This window comes from Gouania willdenowi, chromosome 16 (assembly GCF_900634775.1).
Source record: "Gouania willdenowi chromosome 16, fGouWil2.1, whole genome shotgun sequence".
Lineage (NCBI taxonomy): Eukaryota > Metazoa > Chordata > Actinopteri > Blenniiformes > Gobiesocidae > Gouania > Gouania willdenowi.
Window position 1 is genome coordinate 7,638,322 of NC_041059.1, and position 24,068 is coordinate 7,662,389.

Below are 24,068 nucleotides of genomic sequence, written 5' to 3' on the forward strand. Positions count from 1 at the left end.
AGTTTTACACAACATTGGAGATGTTAGTGATAGTTTAAGATAGCCTGCTCTTTATTTTCTGCTTACAAGCAATATCTGCCCAAATTAATGCTATTTTATTGATTATTATTTGATTTATTTTACCTCCCTCATTGCATATGTAGTAATTCTTGTTCTATTCTGTATAATTCTGATGTGTTGTGTGCACATTGTGTTTTTTTGGTAAAACAAACAGGAAAGTACAAAGTTTCTTGCACTGAAACTTTTATATTTTATTTTAACTTTTGATTTGTACTGTTTTGCATTGCTTTTAGATTTCGCACCATTGTTGTTGTTGTTTTGATTGATTTGATTTGATTTCGAACATGACCACAACAGCAGTGTATCTACCACAATGACAAAAAAAAAAAATGATGATAATAATTTAAAAAAGGACATTTGGACTATACCTGAACATGTTATATTGTATTATAGTGTATTATTTTAACTTTTAAAGTAGGTTATTTCATTTTTCAAAGGTTTGTTGTGTTGCAGAATTGCATTGTTTTGTCTTGACCTAAAGGTCTTGATCTAAAGTCCACTGTTGCCTAGGGCACCAAAAGACCTAAAGCCGGCCCTGCTGGGATGTTTATTGTTAGCTTGGCAGTTTGGGTTAGCGATGACGCAGCCATGCAGGGAGCACTCTGGGAAACAAATGACCAAGTACAGAACACAGAAGCTAGCAGGCGAGGAGATGCATCTGTCGCTGTGGCTTGTGCTTTAAATGCGGGATTTTATTTGGGGGGGAACCTTACCGTTGTCTCCTCTAGAATGGAGTTAAACTTTGAGCCCAACAGCTCTGTCTTAAGCTGTGCAGGAGTTAGGGGAGAGAAAAAACACACAGAAAAACGCAGAGAAGCGATGAAAGCAAGAGAAAAACAGTGTCATGGTTGGAGCTACTGGTCTGCTACTGGGCCATATGACTCTCAGTGGTTAAAATGGGATTTGAATCATTCACGTCATATCCTTACCACAAACTTTTAACCCTAAAAAAAGGAAGAGAATGGTTACCCAACCCATCCTCCATTACAATCATAGTCATTAACGTGTCTCACCACTTTCTTCCTCAGATTTTGTTTGTCCTTCTTGACTGCGCTGTAGTACAACACTGGGTTGTCCAGGACCACGTCCTGCCTAGAGCTGCCATTCTCTCTGGGGGACGGAGTCACATGATCAGACTCGGTCTTGATTGCCACAAACGCAGAGCGACACGCCAAGCCTGGCATCCTTTTTAAAACAACAAGCTCCGTCAGGTTATAATGGAGACCAACTGTGGCTGTGAGGGATGTGGTTATTTTCATGGGTTTAGTTGCTGCTTTAGGGCGATCTGCTGGGGAATGATTTAGATTTTATGAGAAGTCCACGTATGCCTCAAGGCACCTTTGTGAAGAGGGCTACTTTTTTTCAACCTTATTTAATAATGCTATTTTTTTTACTTGTATCATTTTGCATGGATGCTAATATTCATGTTTGATTGTGATACAGTTGTTTAAAATTAGGGCATTGTCGCTCCACCGACAGTGAACACATGCGCAGGCCTTTGAGCCGCGATGGTTCTAGGCCCCTCTGCTGAGCGAGTCGCTCCACGGATTCGTCGTCCAGGCACAGAGAAAGCTGCGCTTTGGTCAGAATTCTGACAGCGATGCTTGAGTCCACCATGGACGCCACAAAAGGAACAGGTATAGTTGACATTCCTCCAGAGAGCGACGCAGCTGCCCACACAAGGGCTTTGAATGCATCTTTTTTCTGGGTGATTACAACTGAGATCTCTGGAACTTCTTTACTCATGTCCTCCAATAAGTCGGGGAAATCTAACATCTCCAAGGTGGAGGGTGTAACCAGGTAAACTTTAGGCTTCGTCACACCGTGTTCTGCCAACACCTCCAAACAGGATTTCCTCTTTTCTTCCAGGCTTTTTGCTTTGTCTTCCTCTGAAGTCAGCAGAACAAAATACATCAACTGTCTCTGAGCTCCTTTGAAAACCTTCACACTGTTTTCGTGAGGTTTCTGCGTCATGGTCATGAAGATTGAGTTATAACGCAGGAATTTATACTTGTCCAGACATGATAAAAAAAAAGAAAAGAAAAAAATTAATCTAAATTACACAAAATATTACACAAGATAGAACAAATACGCTAAAGTTTCATTTATGCAGACAACTTTTTTCAGGAAATTTACTTTGATCTCCTCATGACATGTTTTGCCTGCTGATTGCTTTGATGTATCCTTACGAGATCTTTCCTAAGAAAGAATAATTAAATTAAATTAAATTCTGAATAATTAAAACCGTAACTTATCATTTAAAAACAAGAAGACAGAATAAACTTGCTGGAATTATGAAGAAGAACAAAGTGTAATTATTTTTTTATTTTGAAAAATTATGAAAAGAGAACATTAGTTTTGAATATTCAGTTACGATACAATACCTAGACAATAATAAGCTCTGGATAACGATACTATACAGTTTATTTGGAAAGTAAAAAAAAGTTGGAAAAAATCAGTGTTGGAAAAATAACCATGCTCTTATTTGACTTTAACTCTGAACATACTGTATTTACATACTTGCTACGGGCAAGACATTTTCAATTCAATTCAGTTCAATTCAACTTTATATATATAGCGCAAAATACAACAATGTCATCTCAAAGCGCTGAGCAAAATATAAAATCCATAGTAAAAAAGAAGAAAGAACCCAACAAGATCAATGGGAATACATAACAATGTGCAGTCGATTGTGTGGATTTAAAAAATAAATCTGAACCCCCTTGTCGCACAATATATTGTCCAACTTTTAGTTTGGAATGTTGGAAAATGTCTGCAGTATTTGGATTATTTACAGTAGATCAACGCAAACACTGAAATGCAGCCATTTGGTCTTTAAATAATGTCTTTATAAGATAAATAAACAGGATTCTATTTTGAGAGTAGTGAATGTGTTCACACAGCTAAAGAATAAAGGTTGAAGGTCATGATGACTCAGCATTAAAAGCAAAGCCTGGCCTCAGTTCTTATCACTGCATCAATCAACAGTCCCTAAATCTCACCGATGACCTCCTTCACATTGCAGTACGTGGCCTCCACCTCCTCACTCGGAGCACCATTTTCTGTTTCTTTCTCCATCATCTTCTCTTCTTCATTCTCCTCCAACATTTCCTCTTCATCTCCACTCTCCTCTTCCCTCACACCTGTCACTTCTTTTTTTGATTTCGGCGTACTCCGTCTTGGTGCTTCGTGGTATCTTGCCGCCTCCTGTGGACTCCTTTTCTTTATCTTGGAAAAATCCAGGGTGGCGTGGTTCACATCCTTTGAGTCCTGAGATCCTGCAGCTTCCACGGCTTCATCTTCATCATGTTGTCCTAAGATCTACACAGTAAAGGAAAAACATGTGTACACATGACAAGGCATAAGGGACACAACCCACCCAAATGTTAGAGTGTGGGGGGGGGGGGGGTATCATATGGTAAACTAGAATTATTAAAATGTCCCATGTTTAATACAATCAACACTTTTTGTATCATTTTTTTTATTTTTCAGGTGTTTCCTGGATAGAAATATTGGTGTCTTCTGCTAAAAACTATTAACAATACATCTTGTTGAGACAATTCATCCCCCTGACAGATGAAAAAAAGCATACAGTAAATAATAAAAAATAATATTAGTTAAATACATTTATTTTATTCTATTAAGCCAAAGATGAGCAACTTTTATCACAGTGGGGTCAAAAAATGTGATTATGTGATGCGATCGCAACTTTCATATCATTTAGAATAATGACCAATCTGAGCATTAATACATTGTTGTTGTTGCTGTAGTTTCCGGTCATTTTTGTGTTTTTTGTTGTCGTTTTGTATATTTTTCTCTCATTTTGTGTGGTTTGGAGTCATTTTGTGTGTTTCTTTGGAGTTTTGGTGTTGTTTTGTCTATTATGAGTCCTTTAGTGTATTTTTCGGTAATTTTGTTTGTTGGTCTTTTTATTAAAATGTATTTTTGTTGTTGTTTAATATGTTTTTGGACTCATTTTGTGTGTTTAATTTGGGGGCCGCCCAAAATCTGACCCAGTTGTCAGTGTTAAGCCATTTCTTTTTAGTTGGGATGACTTCTGATAGATAACCAATGTGAACCAATAACATATTGTTAATACTTTAATGTCAAATAAGTTACATTTTAAAAATGTCTCAGAAATGAGGTAATTAAAATGTAAAAACAGTAAAGAAATACAATTTAATGTATTTTAGCATCTTCGTTTTAACCTTGAGAACAATAGAACCCTTCCATTCACCTGTGGGTTGTCATGACTGCTCAGCTCCACCGTCCAATCAGAATTCTTTGAGGTCTTCTTCTTTCGTCTGTAGCAAAACATTTTATTTGACATGTATTAAAGACTAATGCAAACCGATGACCGCTGGTCTCATTTGATTGAACAAAAGAGAATTTACCTGTAGCCGATTATTGCCAAAACAAAAACAACGGCAGACAAAAGAACCCCGATCCGAAAAGCAATGATGACTTCAGGTCTTGAAACCAACTGCAGAAGTGAATGAGCTGCAGTTTGATGGAGAAACACAAGAAAAGTAGATTTTAATTCACAAGGATCTTAATTTGAATTTGTCACATTTGTTGTTGTTTGTTGCGCTTTTGTGGCCTTAAAATGTTACAGTTTGTTTAAAATATGTGTGAAATAGTTTGGATTCTGTCAGTAATGTGTGAGCATTACAATCAAGGTGAACTCTCTGAAAGCTCATGTGTCAAACTCAAGGCCCGGGGGCCAAATCTGGCCCTTTAGAGCATCAAATTCGGCCCGCAGGAGAAAGTAAAAAGGACAGAGAAAACATGAATTGTTGTGCAAATTACCAAATAATCCAATTGTAGATATTTCAAATTAACCAATTTAATGAAACATCACAATATTTTTCAGGGCTTTAATTTTCCCTTTGTTTATATCACATGAATGCAATCAATTTTTCCACAAATCTTGCAATTTCCACAAAATTCCTCTAAATTACACAAAACACTGGAAACAAAATCATGAATTTTTGAAATAATTTAAACTAATATTGAAAACTAAGGCAAAATTGTGTTAAAATTGTTCTATTTGTTCCCCCACCTATAATCTGCGGCCCAGTTGAGAACAAACTGGTTCGTATTTGGTCCCTGAACTAAAATGAGTTTGACACCCCTAAAGCAGGGGTCCTCAACCTTGGGGTCAGGGTTATTGGGGTTATAAGACACTGGGAGGGTTGCCAGATTACTTCAAGAAACTAAGAATATATATATATATATATATATATATATATATATTTTTTTTTTTTTAACAATTTGAGCCCAATTTTGCTTATTTTTACTTTTTTCTGCAATGACACCAAACTTGCCATTTTTCAACCTATTTTCATCACTTTTTCTTGTCATATTTTATCTCCTTTTAATGCGTTTTGTTAGATTGCTTCCATTTCTGCCATTTCTCCATCAAATTTCATTGCCTTTTCTGCACATTGTTTCCACTTTCAAGATATTTTTCAGCATTTATAAACCCTTTTCCACCACTTTTCCACTTAGAGTTGCATACATTGACCCATTAATGTCACTTTTAACATCTTTTCACCATATTTCATGCTTTTTTTTTGTCAATTTAACTACATTTACAATTTATCTTATCCATTATTTGCCAGTTTAAACTAATTGTTCCTACTTTTTAAATTACATGACTGTTCTTCAATGTTCATGTCTGTGTTCAACCACCCTCAGCTACAGCTTAGCATAGAATTAGCATAGCATAGCATAGCATAGCATAGCATAGCATAGCATAGCATAGCATAGCATAGCAGGGCAGGGCAGGGCAGGGCAGGGCATAGCATAGCATAGCATTAGCATTAGCTTAGTGTTAGCATTAGCCTTGCAATAGCATTAAACTAGCTAGCATTAGCATCAGCCTAGTATTAGCATTACCAAACATTAGCATTAATTACTATTCAATTACGATTACAATGTGTTTTTTCAATTACTATTACAATTATAATTATGTGACAATTGTAATTAAGAATTAATTATGCAATTGCAATTATAATCGACCCCAACCCTGATACAAATACAGGAAAGTCTTTGTGTTATTGAGCGTTTGGAGCTGCTCACTTACAGGTCACGACCACTTCAGCACAGAGCTCCATGGTGTGGTTCAGATACTTCACTGTGCAGAAATAAAGTCCTGAATCTTCTACCGTCACGTTAGGGATCACCAGTGATTGTGAACCTTGTCCACTCTGCAGGGTTAAGTTGGAGCCACCTTTAGTCCAAATGATAGAAGATGGTGGGAAGCTCTCAGCCCCACATGTGAGATTAACATCATCTCCTTTCATTACAGTGGGATTCCCAACCACCCAAGGGTGTCTGTGATCTGAGCAGCATAAAGAGATGTTAGCGTTAGTTCAACTGCAAGGAGGTCAAACTTATACAAAAGACACTTCAAGCAAGTTCAGATATATTTACAAAGTTTACGAGATAAAACGAGGCTCATTCTGCCCTAAGAACCCACATACAACAACCTGACTACTATTCCTATCAGCATCTACACTATTAGTTACTTCCTGTTTCGTTTTGACAGCCAGTAATGTCAGATGAGATTAAAGGAAGTTGGGTAATAGAACAAAAAAAAAAAAAAACAGCATGCACCATGACAGAATTAGTCTGATTTTATATGATATTGTGTTCATCTGACAGTCACCCAAAGCTAATAGGGTGAAGTGTTTTTCTCATCAGACAAAACTCCATAAAACTATTATAATAGAAAGAATATTTAGACACTTTTGAAGATTCATGTTAGTCGACCAAATGCTTTAAAAACAAGAGGACTCAGAGAGCGTGCAAACTTCTGTTAAGAACAAAACCTCCTCTTTTCTTTGGAGGTAGATTTGTGTCTTCATTATTCAATAAAAAAACAAAAAAAAAAACACTTTTCTATCAAAAAAAAGTTTACTTCAGTCAAAGAAAAAAATGTGTTCAAATGCAAAAAAAATATTTAAGACCCATATAATGGCATTTATTTTAAAAAAAATTCTTTAATTGAAAATATTTATTTTTGATTGAAGTGACTTTTTTTAATTTAAAAGTTTTTAGTTTTTAGTTTTTTTTTTTTATTTAATAATTGTCACGGTCCGGTGTGGTTGTGGACCCAAATGCAAGGAGAGATGGAGGCAGGATAGAAACATAACGTTCTTGGAACCATTCCATGTTTATTCCTCAAACAAACTTAAATCCAAAACAGGAGGGAGCAGCAACAGGGAGCAAGACCAGACACAACTGCACACGAAGGGAGACAACGAACCTGACAACATCACACAACAAACCAGCAACCACACTGTGACCAAGCACACAGTTAAATAGTGGAGGGCCTGATTAGGAATGGACCACACCTGGGTGAAAACATGAGGGACCTAATCAATCACCAACCAAGCACACAGACATCACTGGGGGGGTGGAGCCACAAGCAGGAATCCCTGAAACACAGACAAGAGTTAACACAAGACTAGACTCAAAATAAACAAAGACACAGAATAACTAAACCTAACCAACAGAACATGACAATAATAAAGACTTGTCCAGATATTGTCAGTTTTCTGGATCAGTGATCCTGATCATTGAACAGGATCATTCACACTTTTAAGAAATTTCCATCACCATTAATAATGATACACTTGGTAAAAATGCATGCACCCCACCTTCATTTTTTTTAAAAAAGCAAAAAAATCTCTATGAAACGCGCAACATGAATCCAATCACAATGAAAATAAACATAGGGAACTGAGGAAATAATTTCATTTGACTCTCAGTTATTTTTGAAATTTTGCATATGATGAGAAAAATGGATTTTTGGATTTTTGAAGCTGACCTAGAACTATTTGGTATTAATTTGGATCTCCTCCAAAATGTAATGGAATCTTCCATGGTGTAAGACAGAGATGTGCTACTCAATCACAGCAAGGGCCACATTATCAATATTTATGTCAGCATTTAGAATAATGACCAATGTGAGCATTAATACTGTCTTTGTCTCTGGTTTTGTTATTTTGTTAGTTTTTAGACATTCTGTGTGGTTTTTTTTTTAGTTCTTGTTGTAATTATGCATATTTTTCTGTCATTCTCTGCATTTCTGTTGTCGATCTGTGCGCTTTCATGATCACGTTTTAAATTTTTTTTGTTATTTTCCTGTCATTTTATGCAATTTTGGTGACAGTTTATGTGCCTTTGGAGCTATTCAGTAATGTTTTTTTTTTTTTGTGTTTTTGTCACTTTGTTAACGTTTATTATTTTTTTCATCTTTGTTTAACTTTTATTCTTTTATTTGTGATATTTTCTTGAGCAGCTGGAACAAAAGCAATTTCCCCCTGGGATAAATAAAGGAATTCTGATTCTGATTCTGATTGAGTGGTTGGTGTCATTTAGTGGAGTAATTTAGTGTATTTTTGTAATTTGTGTACTTGTGTTATTTTGGGTTTTATGTTGGGCTTTATATTCCTTCCAGCTTCTTGAAATGCATTTTTTGGCGATTTGTTTTGGGAGCCGGGTTAGGTTGGGGTGTTAGGGTTAGGGTTAGGGTTAATTGTGATTAATATTTAATTAAACTTGAAGTAAGGTTGTAAGTTTTATTACTTGTACAAAAAAGCAGCAAGTGCTGATACTGTTATTTAAATCGGAAGCTGGTCATGTTTTTCAGTTGTTTTTTTTTTTCATTTCTTGCACAGAATGCTAGCAGGTGTGTGATTCTGTGACTGTGCCTTTTTTTTTTAAGAAAAGAAAAAAAAAAAAAACTGAAGCTAGTTGTGTTTTTTTTTAATGTCTTGCACAAAAATCCAGAAGGTGCCGTCACTTAATTTAATGAAACCAGGAATTGGTGATGTTTTTCAGTTTATTTATTTCTTGCACTTTTTAACCAGCAGGTGCTGTGATTATTATTCAATTAAACTTGAAGCTGCTTTTTTTTTTATTACTTTGACAAAAAGCCAAATGGTGTTGTTTATAGAATTTAAAGAGTTCAATAAAAATATTGAAGATGTGACGGTGCTTTCTGTGAGTTCATTACGAGAACAACTGTACCAGAAATGTGCGGCCCGGTATTTAGAAACTAGCAATAGCCTTATCTCAAGAAAAAATTCCTAAAATTTAAAAAAATGTTATGTTCTACTAAAGCCTTACCTCTGATTTTGGGTGTTTGTCACTTTTTTCTCATTTGCCACTTTTTTCTAATTTTTTATGCCTTACTGCATTTTCACCCCATTTTAAGTGTGCACATGTTATTTGCACTAGTTTTAGGGTCTTATGATAGCCTTATCTCACAAAAAAAAAATCCAAAATGTTTTCATTTTTAATATCTTTCTAATTTTTCATGCTTTACTGCATTTTCGCCCCAGTTTAAGAGTGCTCACCATTTTCAAGCCTTACTATAGCCTTACCTCTGATTTTGATTTTGAACATTTTTCTCAATTTTCATGCCAAAATGACAACAAAAATACACAACTTGACTGTCGAAACACACAAAACAACAAATACAGAAAACAAATAACAGAAAGAAATACATCACAAAAAGACTCCAAAAACATGCAAAACCACAACAGAAATACGCAAAATGACTCCAAGAACACATGATTACAAAAATAGCAACAAAATATACAAAGCAGCAACAAAAACACGTGCACGAACCCTTTGTTGTTCTTGTATTAATGTATTAATGATCAGATTGGTAATTATTCTAAATGCTTGATAACGTGGCCCTCGGATCTGACAGTCACATTTTTGTGGCCTCGCTGTGATAAAACTTGCCTATCTCTACTTTAACCCCACTCTATCCCTCCACTTAACCCAAAAAATGCCAACATAGCTCCAAAGGTGTCATCATTTAGAGAACAACACTTAACAACAGCCCTTATTACACCTTATTTATGCTAATGACATAATGCCAGCGTATTGTCAGCCTTATGAACAAAGCTTCCAGTAAAGTGTTACCAAATTTTCTGAAATACCACACCAGATTTCAAATATTAAAGCATCATAAATTCCACTCACACATCACACTGACAGTGGAGGACTTCTCCGTGATTATATTTCCTGTGAACTTGACCCTGCAGGTGACGTTGACCCCGTGGTGCTCCGCTGAAGAATTAAAGGTCAGAGTTGAGTTCTGTTTGAAAGTAGTTACTTCCATATTGTTTCCTGGGTTGTCTGAGTTTATTTCTCCCAGTCCGCTCCAGATCCAAGTGATTTCAGGATCAGATCCAGAGCAGAGGCCAGGACTGACACATGTGAGCGTTGATTGTTCTCCCTCCGTCAGTGTTGGAATCAGCAGTGTGGGCGTTTGCTGGAGCCCTTGGAAAGATTTTCTGTTAGTAAGGGTAGATATTTGACTGTCATGGATGAAGAATAGACATATTTTAGTGTACTGTACCTGTAACTTTCACAGTTGTTTTTGGTCGGAAATGAAACCTTTCAGTTCGTCCTGACATTCGGCCGATCACTTTGACCTGATACGATCCAGTGTCTGACACAGTGAGATCATTGATCATGATGCTGCAGTTCATCTTCTGCATGTCAGGCTCTAAAAGTGACACTCTTCCAATGAATGCTTGCTTAGGTTTATTCTTTTGCTTAAGTGAGTGAAATATAATGTCAGAGTTACAAAATTCCTGTGAACTGCACTTGTACCAAACAATTTGCTGTGGTGTGAACGTGCTGGGAACACTGTAGGTGCAGGGGATCACTACACAGAGTCCAGCTTCTGCTCTTAGTTCATGTTCACTGAGAGTGACACAAAAGTCGTTGACACAACTTTCTACTCCTGAAAATCCTGAGGAGGCCGAAGAAAAGAGAGAGCATGTGTATCAGCAAGTCAGACCAACAATCAATTACAATTACATCTTCAATGATCCATGTTCCATTACAACTCAATTATGATTACAGTGACTGGAATTTTTTTCTAATTAAAATTATTATATTTTTCCAGTGAAAGTCAATAACAATTATGTTCTCAATTACTTAAGTTAAAATTGAATTAATCACAAATAAAGAGCTTGAAATAAATAACCTAATAAACGTACCCTTCCTCTTGTGTTAGCTTACTGTTAGCATCTGGTATGATAACGAATCCTTGTTAGGCTTCCTTATCCATGAAAATATTCTTATTGTTATTTTATATTAAAGATGGTCCTCAAGAGAACTGACAGGTAGTGGGAGAAGTTGATATGAAACATATTTTATTGATTAAGTGTAAGCCATAGAATTGTAACATTTTCACACCAGTTTAATTGTGCTCATCATATTTACACTAGTTTTAGAAAAAGAAAATCCCTGAATTTTTACTATATATAACCTTACCTCTGAAATTTGGTTTGTCACTTTTTTTTAAAAAAAAATTTGTTTTCCACTTTTTTTTCTCATTTTTCATGCCTTATTGGTTTTTCATCCCAGTTTAAAGCTGATCCTCATATTTGAACTAGTTTTAAGGTCTTATTTCAGAAATATGCTATTCCAAAATGTCCCCTTTTTTGCCTTACTATAGTTTTTTGTGTTTTTCCACATTTTTTTTTTCATGCTTTAGGTCATTTTAAACCCAGGTTAAGTGCCCATCATATTTGCACTAGTTTTAGGGTGGTATGATAGCCTTATCTCAGATTGTTTTTTTTTTTTTTTTATTTATTTATTTTTTTCATTTTGATGCCTTACCTCTGATTTTGGGTGTATGAAAATGTTTTCTCAATTTACACTTTCTGCTTTTTTCTAATTTTTTTTTTGCTTTGATGCATTTTAATTCCAGTTTAAGTGTTGTCATTATATTTGCACTAGTTTTCTTAGCAACCCTGGATAAGTAGCTCAGTGGTATTGTGTACGCTGTTCATATGTGAGATTCATAGTTCAATCCCTGGCATCTCCAAAGAAAAAAAAAAGAATCCAACTTTTTCCAATGTGTATCCCTTACTGTAACCTTACCTCTGATTATTAGTGTTTGTCACTTTTTCTCATCTGCCACTTATTTCTCATTTTTCATGCCTTACTGCATTTTCACCTTTGATTTTGGGTGTTTGTCACTTTTTTGTTATTTTTCGTTTACCGCTTTTCACCCAAGTTTAAGTGTGCTCATCATATTTACACTAGTTTTATGGTGTTATGATGTGTGTTATGAAAAAAAAAAAAAAAAAAATCAATTTTATGCCTTACTATAGTCTTACCTCTGATTTTGGGTGTTTGTCTTTTTTTTCCACATTTCTCATTTTGCGCTTTTTTCTCATTTTTCATGCCTTATAGTGCATTTTCATCCCAGTTTAAGTGTGCTCATCATTTTTGAACAAGCTTTAGGGCGTTATGAAAGCATTGTCTAAAAAATATATATATATATATTTTCATTTTTATGCCTTACTATAGCCTTACCTCTGATTTTGGGTGTTTTTTTTTGTTTTTTTTTTAAATTTTAACTTTTTTTTCCTAATTTTTCATGCTTTACTGCATTTTCGTCCCATTTTAATTGTGCTCATCATATTTACACTAGTTTTAGGGTGTTATGATAGCCTTATCTCAGAAAAAAAAAAAAAAAACATTTTTTTTTTTTTTTTTACTTTCATATGCCTTACCTCTGATTTTGGGTGTTTGTTTTTTTTTCTAACTTTTTATTTATTTTTTTCTCATTTTTTATGCTTACTGCATTTTCATCCCATTTTAAGTGTGCTCATCATATTTACACTAGTTTTAGGGTGTTATGATAGCCTTATCTCAGAAAAAAAAAAAATTAAAAAAAAAAATTATTTTTATGTCTTACTATAGTCTTACCTCTGATTTTGGGTTTGTCATTTTTTTTCCACATTTCTCAGTTTGCGCTTTTTTCTCATTTTTCATGGCTTAGTGCATTTTCATCCCAGGTCAAGTGTGCTCATCATATTTGAACTAGTTTTAGGGCGTGATGAAAGATTATCTCAAAATGTTTTTTTTTTTTTTTTCCATTTTGATGCCTTACTATAGCCTTACCTCTGATTTTGGGTGTTTGTTTTTTTTTTCTAACTTTTTATTTTTTTTTTCTCATTTTTCATGCTTTACTGCATTTTCATCCCATTTTAAGTGTATGCATCATATTTACACTAGTTTTAGGGTGTTATGATAGCCTTATCTCAGAAAAAAAATAAAAATAAAATTTTATTCCTTACTATAGTCTTACCTCTAATTTTGGGTGTTTGTTTTTTTTTTCTAACTTTTTATTTATTTTTCTCATTTTTCATGTTTTACTGCATTTTCATCCCATTTTAATTGTGCTCATCATATTTACACTAGTTTTAGGGTGTTATGATAGCCGTGTCTCAGAAAAAAATGTTTTTTAAAAAAATTAAATTTTATGCCTTACCTCTGATTTTGGGTGTTTGTTTTTTTCTAACTTTTTATTTATTTTTTCAAATTTTTTATGCTTTACTGCATTTTCATCCTAATTTTAAGTGTGCTCATCATATTTACACTAGTTTTAGGGTGTTATGATAGCCGTGTCTCAGAAAAAAATGTTTTTTAAAAAAATTAAATTTTATGCCTTACCTCTGATTTTGGGTGTTTGTTTTTTTCTAACTTTTTATTTATTTTTTTCATTTTTCATTCTTTACTGCATTTTCATCCCATTTTAAGTGTGGGCATCATATTTACACTAGTTTTATGGTGTTATGATAGCCTTATCTCAGAAAAAAAAAATAATAATAAAAAAATTATTTTTATGCCTTACTATAGTCTTACTTCTGATTTTGGGTTTGTCATTTTTTTTCCACATTTCTCATTTTGCGCTTTTTTCTCATTTTTCATGGCTTAGTGCATTTTCATCCCAGTTCAAGTGTGCTCATCATATTTGAACTAGTTTTAGGGCGTTATGAAAGCATTATCTCAAAAATTTTTTTTTTTTTTTTTTTTTTTTTTTTGTTTTTTGTTTTTTGTTTTTCATTTTTATGCCTTACTATAGCCTTACCTCTGATTTTGGGTGTTTGTTTTTTTTTTTCTAACTTTTTATTTATTTTTTCTCATTTTTCATGCTTTACTTCATTTTCATCCCATTTTAAGTGTGCTCATCATATTTACACTAGTTTTAGGGTGTTATGATAGCCTTATCTCAGAAAAATAAAAAAATTAAAAAAAAATAAAAAAATTTATGCCTTACTATAGTCTTACCTCTGATTTTGGGTGTTTGTTTTTTTTTTCTAACTTTTTATTTATTTTTTTCATTTTTCATTCTTTACAGCATTTTCATCCCATTTTAAGCGTGCACATCATATTTACACTAGTTTTAGGGTGTTATGATAGCCGTATCTCAGAAAAAAAATAAAATAAAAAAAAATTTAATTTTATGTCTTACTATAGCCTTACCTCTGATTTTGGGTTTGTCATTTTTTTCCACATTTCTCATTTTGTGCTTTTTTCTCATTTTTCATGGCTTAGTGCATTTTCATCGCAGTTTAAGTGTGCTCATCATATTTGAACTAGTTTTAGGCTGTTATGAATGCATTATCTCAAAATGTTTTTTTGTTTTTTTCATTTTTATGCCTTACTATAGCCTTACCTCTGATTTTGGGTGTTTGTTTTTTTCTAACTTTTTATTTATTTTTTCTCATTTTTTATGCTTTACTGCATTTTCATCCCATTTTAAGTGTGCTCATCATATTTACACTAGTTTTAGGGTGTTATGATAGCCTTATCTCAGAAAAATAAAAAAAATAAAAAAAAATAAAAATTTTATGCCTTACTATAGCTTTACCTCTGATTTTGGGTGTTTGTTTTTTTTTTCTAACTTTTCATTTATTTTTCTCATTTTTCATTCTTTACTGCATTTTCATCCCATTTTAAGTGTGCGCATCATATTTACACTAGTTTTAGGGTGTTATGATAGCCTTATCTCAGAAAAAAAATAAAATAAAATTTTTTTTATTTTTATGCCTTACTATAGTCTTACTTCTGATTTTGGGTTTGTCATTTTTTTTCCACATTTCTCATTTTGCGCTTTTTTCTAATTTTTCATGGCTTAGTGCATTTTCATCCCAGTTCAAGTGTGCTCATCATATTTGAACTAGTTTTAGGGCGTTATGAAAGCATTATCTCAATTTTTTATTTTTTTATTTATTTTTTTTCATTTTTATGCCTTACTATAGCCTTACCTCTGATTTTGGGTGTTTGTTTTTTTTCTAACTTTTTATTTATTTTTTCTCATTTTTCATGCTTTACTTCATTTTCATCCCATTTTAAGTGTGCTCATCATATTTACACTAGTTTTAGGGTGTTATGATAGCCTTATCTCAGAAAAAATAAAAATAAAAAAAAATAAAATTTTATGCCTTACTATAATCTTACCTCTGATTTTGGGTGTTTGTTTTTTTCTAACTTTTTATTTATTTTTTCAAATTTTTTATGCTTTACTGCATTTTCATCCTATTTTAAGTGTGCTCATCATATTTACACTAGTTTTAGGGTGTTATGATAGCCTTATTTCAGAAAAAAAAAAAAAAAAATGTATGCCTCACAATAGTCTTACTTCTGATTTTGGGTGTTTGTTTTTTTTTTTCTAAGTTTTTATTTATTTTTTTCATTTTTCATTCTTTACTGCATTTTCATCCCATTTTAAGTGTGCGCATCATATTTACACTAGTTTTATGGTTTTATGATAGCCTTATCTCAGAAAAAAAAAATAATAAAAAAAAAATTATTTTTATGCCTTACTATAGTCTTACTTCTGATTTTGGGTTTGTCATTTTTTTTTCCACATTTCTCATTTTGTGCTTTTTTCTCATTTTTCATGGCTTAGTGCATTTTCATCCCAGTTCAAGTGTGCTCATCATATTTGAACTAGTTTTAGGGCGTTATGAAAGCATTATCTCAAAAAATTTGTATTTTTTTTTATTTTCTTTTTTTTTTTTGTTTTTTTTTTTCATTTTTATGCCTTACTATAGCCTTACCTCTGATTTTGGGTGTTTGTTTTTTTTTTTCTAACTTTTTATTTATTTTTTCTCATTTTTCATGCTTTACTTCATTTTCATCCCATTTTAAGTGTGCTCATCATATTTACACTAGTTTTAGGGTGTTATGATAGCCTTATCTCAGAAAAATAAAAAAATAAAAAAAATAAAAATAATTTTATGCCTTACTATAGTCTTACTTCTGATTTTGGGTTTGTCATTTTTTTTCCCACATTTCTCATTTTGCCCTTTTTTTCTCATTTTTCATGGTTTAGTGCATTTTCATCCCAGTTCAAGTGTGCTCATCATATTTGAACTTGTTTTAGGGTGTTATGAAAGCATTATCTCAAATTTTTTTTTTTTTTTTTTTCTTCATTTTTATGCCTTACTATAGCCTTACCTCTGATTTTGGGTGTTTGTTTTTATTTTTTTTTCATTTTTCATACTTTACTGCATTTTCATCCCATTTTAAGTGTGCGCATCATATTTACACTAGTTTTAGGGTGTTATGATAGCCTTATCTCAGAAAAAATAAAAAATAAAAAAAAAAAATTTTTATGTCTTACTATAGTCTTACTTCTGATTTTGGGTTTGCCATTTTTTTTCCCACATTTCTCATTTTGCGCTTTTTTCTCATTTTTTATGGTTTAGTGCATTTTCATCCCAGTTCAAGTGTGCTCATCATATTTGAACTAGTTTTAGGGCGTTATGAAAGCATTATCTCAAATTTTAATTTAAATTTTTATTTTTATGCCTTACTATAGCCTTACCTCTGATTTTGCGTGTTTGTTTTTTTTTCTAACTTTTTATTTATTTTTTCTCATTTTTCATGCTTTACTTCATTTTCATCCCATTTTAAGTGTGCTCATCATATTTACACTAGTTTTAGGGTGTTATGATAGCCTTATCTCAGAAAAAAATAAAATAAAAAAAAAATAAAATCTCATGCCTTACTATAATCTTACCTCTGATTTTGGGTGTTTGTTTTTTTTTTTTCTAACTTTTTATTTATTTTTCTCATTTTTCATTTTTTACTGCATTTTCATCCCATTTTAAGCGTGCGCATCATATTTACACTAGTTTTAGGGTGTTATGATAGCCTTATCTCAGAAAAAAATGTTTTTAAAAAAAATTAAATTTTATGCCTTACTATAGCCTTACCTCTGATTTTGGGTTTGTCATTTTTTTCCACATTTCTCATTTTGTGCTTTTTTCTCATTTTTCATGGCTTAGTGCATTTTCATCGCAGTTTAAGTGTGCTCATCATATTTGAACTAGTTTTAGGCTGTTATGAATGCATTATCTCAAAATGTTTTTTTGTTTTTTTCATTTTTTTCATTTTTTTCATTTTTATGCCTTACTATAGCCTTACCTCTGATTTTGGGTGTTTGTTTTTTTCTAACTTTTTATTTATTTTTTTTCATTTTTTATGCTTTACTTCATTTTCATCCCATTTTAGGTGTGCACATCATATCTACACTAGTTTTAGGGTGTTATGATAGCCTTATCTCAGAAAAAAACAATCCAATTTTTTTTTCATTTTTGTCTTACTATAGCCTTACCTCTGATTTTGGGTGTTTTTTTGTTTTTTTTCATTTTTTCTCATTTTTCATGCTTTACTGCATTTTCATCCCATTTCAAGTGTGCACATCATATTTGCGCAAGTTTTTAAAGGCTAGCAATAGCCTTTTCTAAAAAAAATAAATAAATAATCACATTTTTTTCCATTTTTATGCCTTACTATATATACCGCTTTACATCCAAAATTATTATTTTTTTTAAACTGACAGCTTTTATCGGATTTACAATTCGGAATGATTGAGTTTGCAACATTACTGACATGAATACTGTACAGTATATTGAATGTAGAATTCTGAAGCACAGCAGTGGTATATCTCGAGTAATTCTACTGGTAAGAATGAAATTGTTACAAAACCTTATAAATCCAGATAATAATGTGCATACCTGTGCTGCATCCCAAAAAGCAAAGCAGATGGATCCATATGAGAGCAAATATCTTTGACATAGTGAATACACAGATGACTCCTGATGCACAGGTTGGTTGGTTTAATCTTTGTCTACTTGTCTCTGTTTCCTCCTGACGTTCTGCTCTGAAGTCAAACTTCCTCTATTCACTCGCTGGCTAAGAATAAAAAAGGAAGTTTCTCAACATGTAGCCAGTTATGATCCACTGATAAAACAGCGCATGCATACACACATTAGACTTTTAGTGTCAGTTTATACAATCAATACTTATAGGAGAAAGAAAAACTATTAAATATCTTATTCAGTGTTCTGCAAAACAAACTTTTGTAAATGTGGGATTTAGTCTCAACCAAAAGTTAAAAAAAACTTAACATTTCTACTTTCACCACATCTCGATTCACATGCTGTCCATTGTATCCCTTATGTCCATCAGTGGTGGTCATAATGTTATGGGTGATTTGTGTAATTTCTTCAGTGACACCATTTTATTATATTTCAACAAAAACATACCCTCATGAGTATCATTTTTTTCTTTTTGCAATGCATAACAAAGACTTTACCTAGTTTGAACTAATAAGCAAATTTTTGTGCATTTCAATTAAAAAAAAAAACAAAGTTGAAGAAATTACACTCTGTTCTTTCTTCATTTGAACACAAGTAATGGAATTGACTGAGTACTTGTTTGTACAAATTATATTGCATAATATCGGACACTACACTTTAAAAAAAAAAAAAGAAGAAGGAAAAAAAAGCATATCATGGTTGAAATAGAGATCATGTTCCTCAAAGTACAAGATTAGATGAACTCATTTTGTTCAGAGGCAAAGTACGAGTATATCAAACATGATCTAAATGTCGTTGCTTATATACAGTATTGCTACATTTATTGCAGTTATTTTAAAAAACAGTCCATTATAGTTACTTAATATTTTATTGAGGTCCCAATTTTCAGCTAGTGTTTTGATAATCTCATTGATCTTAATCGTCACATTTTAATCTCAATTGAAATGAATTTATAAGTTTAATATGCTGTAAAAAGAATGACAGCTTTAACATATATCCATTGCCCTTTAGAGACACTCCTGTTGTTCACTAAGCTGCCACGAGGAGGATTCAAGGCTCTATTAGCTTTAGCATTAGCAGAAGAGTAAGTATGTGTGCTGCCTGCCCCACATAGCCTGTTCTTTAATAATTACACATAGAGCTCTTTAGTACTTAGTTATGACTTTCCATAGGCAGAGCCTGCCTGCATCTGACATCCTGCCACTATGTGCTGGGCCGTCTCAGAGGGAAACAATGGCTGTGTTTGAAATGTCATAATCCATACTATGCACTACAAACTCAAAGAGTATGTATTGTCTACTATATACTATAAGTATGGTTAGGAAGACTGTTCCCACTGAAGTATACTTCCAAGTTTCCCAAGATGCATTTCCAACCTACAACGACAAAAACCCAAAGCACACTGAGGTTAAATATCTCTGTTGATTCTCCAAGTAGAATATCAACATGTGGACATTTGATTTACAAAACTCAAGGAAACACATTTCCTGTCGACTCGCCATTGTTCTACTGACAAAACTTCCCATTAACTTCAAAATAAGAGCCCTATTTACAAAAGTTCTAAAAACGAATGGAAGCCAAGAAGAGATGCTTTTGTTTTGAAAGTGGGATGTTTGACTTTTAGCTTGAAGCCGGTCCCAAAATGATTTTACATTTCGCTGGCCGGTCGAGTATGACTAGTGTGCCCACCGTGCAAATGTCCCAATATAGTATACATGCGGGTGTTTCTCGAGTACTCAACCTTTCCATACTATTTAATGTAAACACACTTCATACTAATTCTGATGTCAGACGTAGTATGAATAGTACGCCAGTATGCCATTTTAAACACAGCCAATGTACTAACCCCACACAGAGATGTAAAAATCAATCCCACATCAATATTGTCCAACAATTAGTTATATTTTTACTTCTTTAGAGTAAATGTGATCTTGTCAAAGTCACTTGAAAAACAAAGCCTAAAGAAAAAGAGAATCATGCACATACAAAAGAGATACACATACACATCTTTTGGTTTATATTAAAAGTAAATAAGAAAAAAAAGTCCTTTTCATGTTTTTCTTAAAACTTTATTCACAATTGCATGGAGCAGTTGACAGATGATGTTGCTCAAAGGCTCATTTGAAATAAAAACCGCAAGCAAACATTATCAATGCAAAAACAGTGTGAATTTTCAGTTTTAAAAAAAACTTTATGTAAATTGCTTTGACACCCATAAATTAAAAAATAAAAAAATAACACCAATTATTGGCTTACAGATTTCAATTAAACCACTCTGTGACATAAGGTTGAGTGAGACATACATATTTCTTTTTAGGAAAAACATACTCATAAAACTATGAGGCGTTCAATAACGTGGCGTTTTGTGTAGACAGGTGATCGATGAAAGCTGGTAAAGTAAATGTTAAATCCTTCTTTAACAATGATTGAACAGAGCAATGTCTTAATAAAAAGTGTAGATTCATTAAATTACAGTCAAAACTCAGAACTGTTTGAGGGACATAAAAATTTTTGAAAAATTTCAAAAAATTGTGGGGTTTTTGAAAATATTTTCTCATCAATTCGTTCAACCACTGTAGCCGAATTCAGTTCAGGGACAGAAGATATTGTGCATCATAAATAAGTATTATAACCTTAAGAAATCCCCCCCAAAAATACCTAAATTATTGTATGCCATAGAAATTGTAATCAAACAATGCATTATGTATAGGCTCCAATAAGCAAATGGAATTTCGCAAGCAGTATACTACCAAAAGTACCTTTAAATAATACATCTACAGATATGTACCCAGAGTCAGATTATCTTCAGAAAAAGTCATTCATGGAACGGGCTTCCATAACCAAGCAGATACTCTACATCCATGGCTTGTGAGGTACAAAAATTACTGTACGCAGTGGGGTATTAAAGTGTGCCACCTGTTGGAGTTTAAAGAAACCAAGGCTGAGATTTTGAGTTTGGTTTTCCTCCACAGAACCCTTAGACCTTCCTAACTTCCTAAAACTTGGTTCGTGCAACCAGGCTTTGACAAATCCACGTCCAAATAACTTTTTTACATTTAATAAAAAGCAACTGTTTACACCAGAACCTCCCATTGAAAGCATTTAGCCTCACAACCCAACAATCATGGAGCATTTCAGTGGTTGCTCAACCTATGCAAAGTGAAGGCAGAAGATACTTTTGGCAATATAGTGCATGATGTAAAAGACAATTTAAATTGATTTACTTTTATTAAAACTGTGGGTCATTCCATGGCATTTCACAAATGAAGAAATTCTGAAATTTTTACCGTGATTATTCAATAGGCACACTGTACATTTTTAGTCTGATCGGATGAAAACTTTTTGAGATATGGTCGATTTAGTGAGGGGGGGATTTGTGTCGATTTTTGCTCATCCTTATTTTTCTTCCATTTTCAGCTTCCAATATGTCAGGAACTCAATCACATAGGAAACTGAAATTTGGTATAGTAGTAAAACTTTACCTACTCTCTCAGAATATACAGAATTATCTGCTTTACATCCTATCTGGACATGCCAGCCCCTTAAAATTGGAAAAGAGTATGTTGGGGTTTTGGGTTGGAACATGTTTGGGCCTTCAGTAAGTAACTTTGCATATGCCTCAGCTGAAAATTTGTTGGAATGACCCTTGTGCCAAACAACTACTGAAAAATACTGTATACATAACACACATGTGGAATATGTTATTTAAGTTAATCCTCAGTATTTGGGAATAACAACCTGATGTAACCTTTGACTACTACCGTACGTCTTTTCCTAGTTACAGACATTGATCACACTGTATTACCTCATATTAAGACGCTGTTCAATCAGAGTGGCTGAAACAAATCATGCCTCAGAAATTCAACTTTGAAAACTGACCAAAAGATTCATGCAGAACACGAACCATCAATCCCAGCATCCATCCCTTTACTAATATACATTGTATTAATATACCACTGATATCCTCATTATCAAGTTAGACCGTTAGTGCAGTTTAATATAACATCATCAGGTGCCGCTGAATAGCAAATCCAGTTGGCAAACCATGGGTGTCTCTTTCAGATATCTGTGAAAACACTATGACATAATAAAGCATTGACCTATCAGGTGAGGTGATCCCAAAATGTCCAAAAACAGCAGTGTGAGGACCTCTCTGCCCAGTTTAAATACATACAAGCACACGCACACATTGTCCAAAGAGACTTTTGGCCATCTACGAGCAAAAAAAAAAGGTTGTTTCTTGATCAAATGAATTGGACAACTCAGGAAAGTATGAGACCTTCACGTTCAGTGCTGGCTAAAGTGTTGCCTCACATTCTCCTCACTCAGGAAATTAGCAAAACTTCCTCAAATCTTCTTAAAACTGACAACAGTGTTTTCATTTTTATCATGAACAATTACTGAGTAAGGAGAACACAATAAAATACAGAAAAGTTGAGACAGAATCAGGGTTGGGGTCAATTATAATTGTAATCGCGTAATTGATAATTAATTACAATTATGGCGTGATTTTATTTGTAATTTTTTTAATCGGTTGCTGTCGAAATTGTAATCAAATTGTAATTAAGTTCAGATAATTGACTTTCTAATTGTTAATTATAATTTAACGCAAAACTGGGGAACCATGTTTATGTACATTGTTTATGTACAGCTCTACACATATGTAGTGAACAATTATTAAAATATGTTTCATACCAAGCTTTCCCACATTTGGCCATTTGAAAAATAATTAAAAAATCTAGGGGTATACTGACACAAAAAAGGCTCAGACGCCCATACCAAAAATATTAAAACCTATTGATTAGTAAGCTTAACAAGGTAACCAATAGATAGGAAAGAAATTAGATGATAGATAATATTGTTTTGTGTATTTTACAGCTGATTTACGACCCGTTATCATAAGAGATGCTAACAGAAAGCTAACACAAGAGGAAGGTTATTTTTTTATTAGGTTATTTATTTCAGGCTCAGTAATTTTGATTAATTGTAATTGAACTTTTGTAATTGAGAACATAATTGTAATTTACTTTCTGAGGATAAAAAATTATTATAAATTAATTGTAATTGAAAAATATGCTGGTCACTCTAATAATCGTAAGTGAGTTGTAATTGAACATGGGTAATTGAAAATGTAATTGTAACTGAAAAATGTAATTGACCCCAACCCTGGACAGAATACACAGATTTATCTGGTATTGTTTTGACAAAAACAAAGAGAGGAAATGTTTCGATTTCATTTGATAAACACATAAAAATATATGAACATGAGCCTGGGTTCTCCTTGCCCTGATGCTTCGACCTGCAGCAGATACAGTGACTGTTACATGAAAGATGAAGTTCAAATAAAAAGACATTTGTAAATGATAAAAAATAGAAGCTGTAAATGTTGCTTAATAAATAACTCCAAAGGTTGCTATAACTACGTCCCATATTGACCTGACATGTTTGAAATTGTCTTTTATGTTTGCTTTCAGTTCTAATCTAAAAAACAAAGTGAAAGGGTGTGAAATAAATAAGAAACATTAAAAAGTCATTATTGTCAAGGGTAAATGAAGAAAAATATTACACAGTTTATGATGAAGAGGAAGTCTGTTTAATGGGCCAGCCACTGCATCTCGCACTGCCGAGGAATCAGGGAAGGATCGCGATTCATTTAGATTTGATTTCCGTGTAGTTACCCCCATCATCCCCCCTCCCCAGAGTCCCTTCCCTGGGCCTGGCACCAATGAACTCCAGAGCGGCGTAATTCAACTCGCGCCTCTCCAATCCTGCCATAGAGACCACAGGTTGGTAATCCCCTTCTTCTCCCTGCAAACACAAACAAGGATGAGCATCATTACTGATAATAACGTAGAGGTATCCAACGACACCTCCAGCAGCCGAGGACTGAGACAGACTATCAATCCATGAAGTTAGTAGTTACTGGTCCACGTACTATTAAGGAGACTGGGATGCAGGGCCGGCCTTGCCGCTAGGCAACCCAGGCGGTCAACTAGGGCGCCAAATTGCGCCACCCCCCGCTCAAAAAAAAAGAACAATAATAATAATTTTTAAAAGTAC

The 24,068-nt window shown here is 33.4% G+C and overlaps 3 protein-coding genes across 7 annotated transcripts in view; all 3 read right to left on the reverse strand.

Moving 5' to 3' along the window:
• Positions 1-1,276: 1,276 nt before the first annotated feature.
• The window catches only part of mag (myelin associated glycoprotein), a 33,819-nt gene continuing 11,027 nt past the window's right edge, over positions 1,277-24,068 (reverse strand). For 3 of the 5 annotated variants that reach the window (XM_028470086.1, XM_028470081.1, XM_028470080.1), the window contains one exon: positions 22,975-23,816. In XM_028470086.1, the coding sequence (XP_028325887.1) occupies positions 23,756-23,816 (61 nt within the window). In that variant the 3' untranslated portion in view covers positions 22,975-23,755. Of the gene's footprint in view, positions 1,399-22,974; positions 23,817-24,068 lie in introns of those variants that run through there. The other 2 variants (XR_003675744.1, XM_028470084.1) reach the window with 2 other exon arrangements.
• Positions 2,541-6,627, reverse strand: LOC114477642 (uncharacterized). The gene is made up of 4 exons (XM_028470087.1): positions 6,149-6,627; positions 4,455-4,560; positions 4,298-4,364; positions 2,541-3,381 (listed from the first exon to the last, which is right to left on the reverse strand). Exons 1-4 carry the CDS (start codon positions 6,366-6,368, stop codon positions 3,052-3,054), a joined length of 723 nt encoding a protein of 240 aa, XP_028325888.1. The 5' UTR covers positions 6,369-6,627; the 3' UTR covers positions 2,541-3,051.
• Positions 10,052-18,056, reverse strand: LOC114477824 (sialic acid-binding Ig-like lectin 14). The gene is made up of 3 exons (XM_028470447.1): positions 17,925-18,056; positions 10,448-10,846; positions 10,052-10,368 (listed from the first exon to the last, which is right to left on the reverse strand). The coding sequence occupies exons 1-3, from the start codon at positions 17,983-17,985 to the stop codon at positions 10,052-10,054; spliced, it is 777 nt and encodes a 258-aa protein (XP_028326248.1). The 5' UTR covers positions 17,986-18,056.

Coding starts and splice junctions, on each gene's coding strand:
- LOC114477642 (XM_028470087.1), bottom strand. CDS start 6,368: ATGAAAGGAGATGATGTTAATCTCACATGTGGGGCTGAGAGCTTCCCA. Junction 4,365..4,454: donor TTGGCAATAATCGGCTACAG/GTAAATTCTCTT, acceptor GTTTTGCTACAG/ACGAAAGAAGAAGACCTCAA. Junction 3,382..4,297: donor GCAGTCATGACAACCCACAG/GTGAATGGAAGG, acceptor TTTACTGTGTAG/ATCTTAGGACAACATGATGA.
- LOC114477824 (XM_028470447.1), bottom strand. CDS start 17,985: ATGTCAAAGATATTTGCTCTCATATGGATCCATCTGCTTTGCTTTTTG. Junction 10,847..17,924: donor CTTTTTGGGATGCAGCACAG/GTATGCACATTA, acceptor CGGCCTCCTCAG/GATTTTCAGGAGTAGAAAGT. Junction 10,369..10,447: donor AACAACTGTGAAAGTTACAG/GTACAGTACACT, acceptor AATCTTTCCAAG/GGCTCCAGCAAACGCCCACA.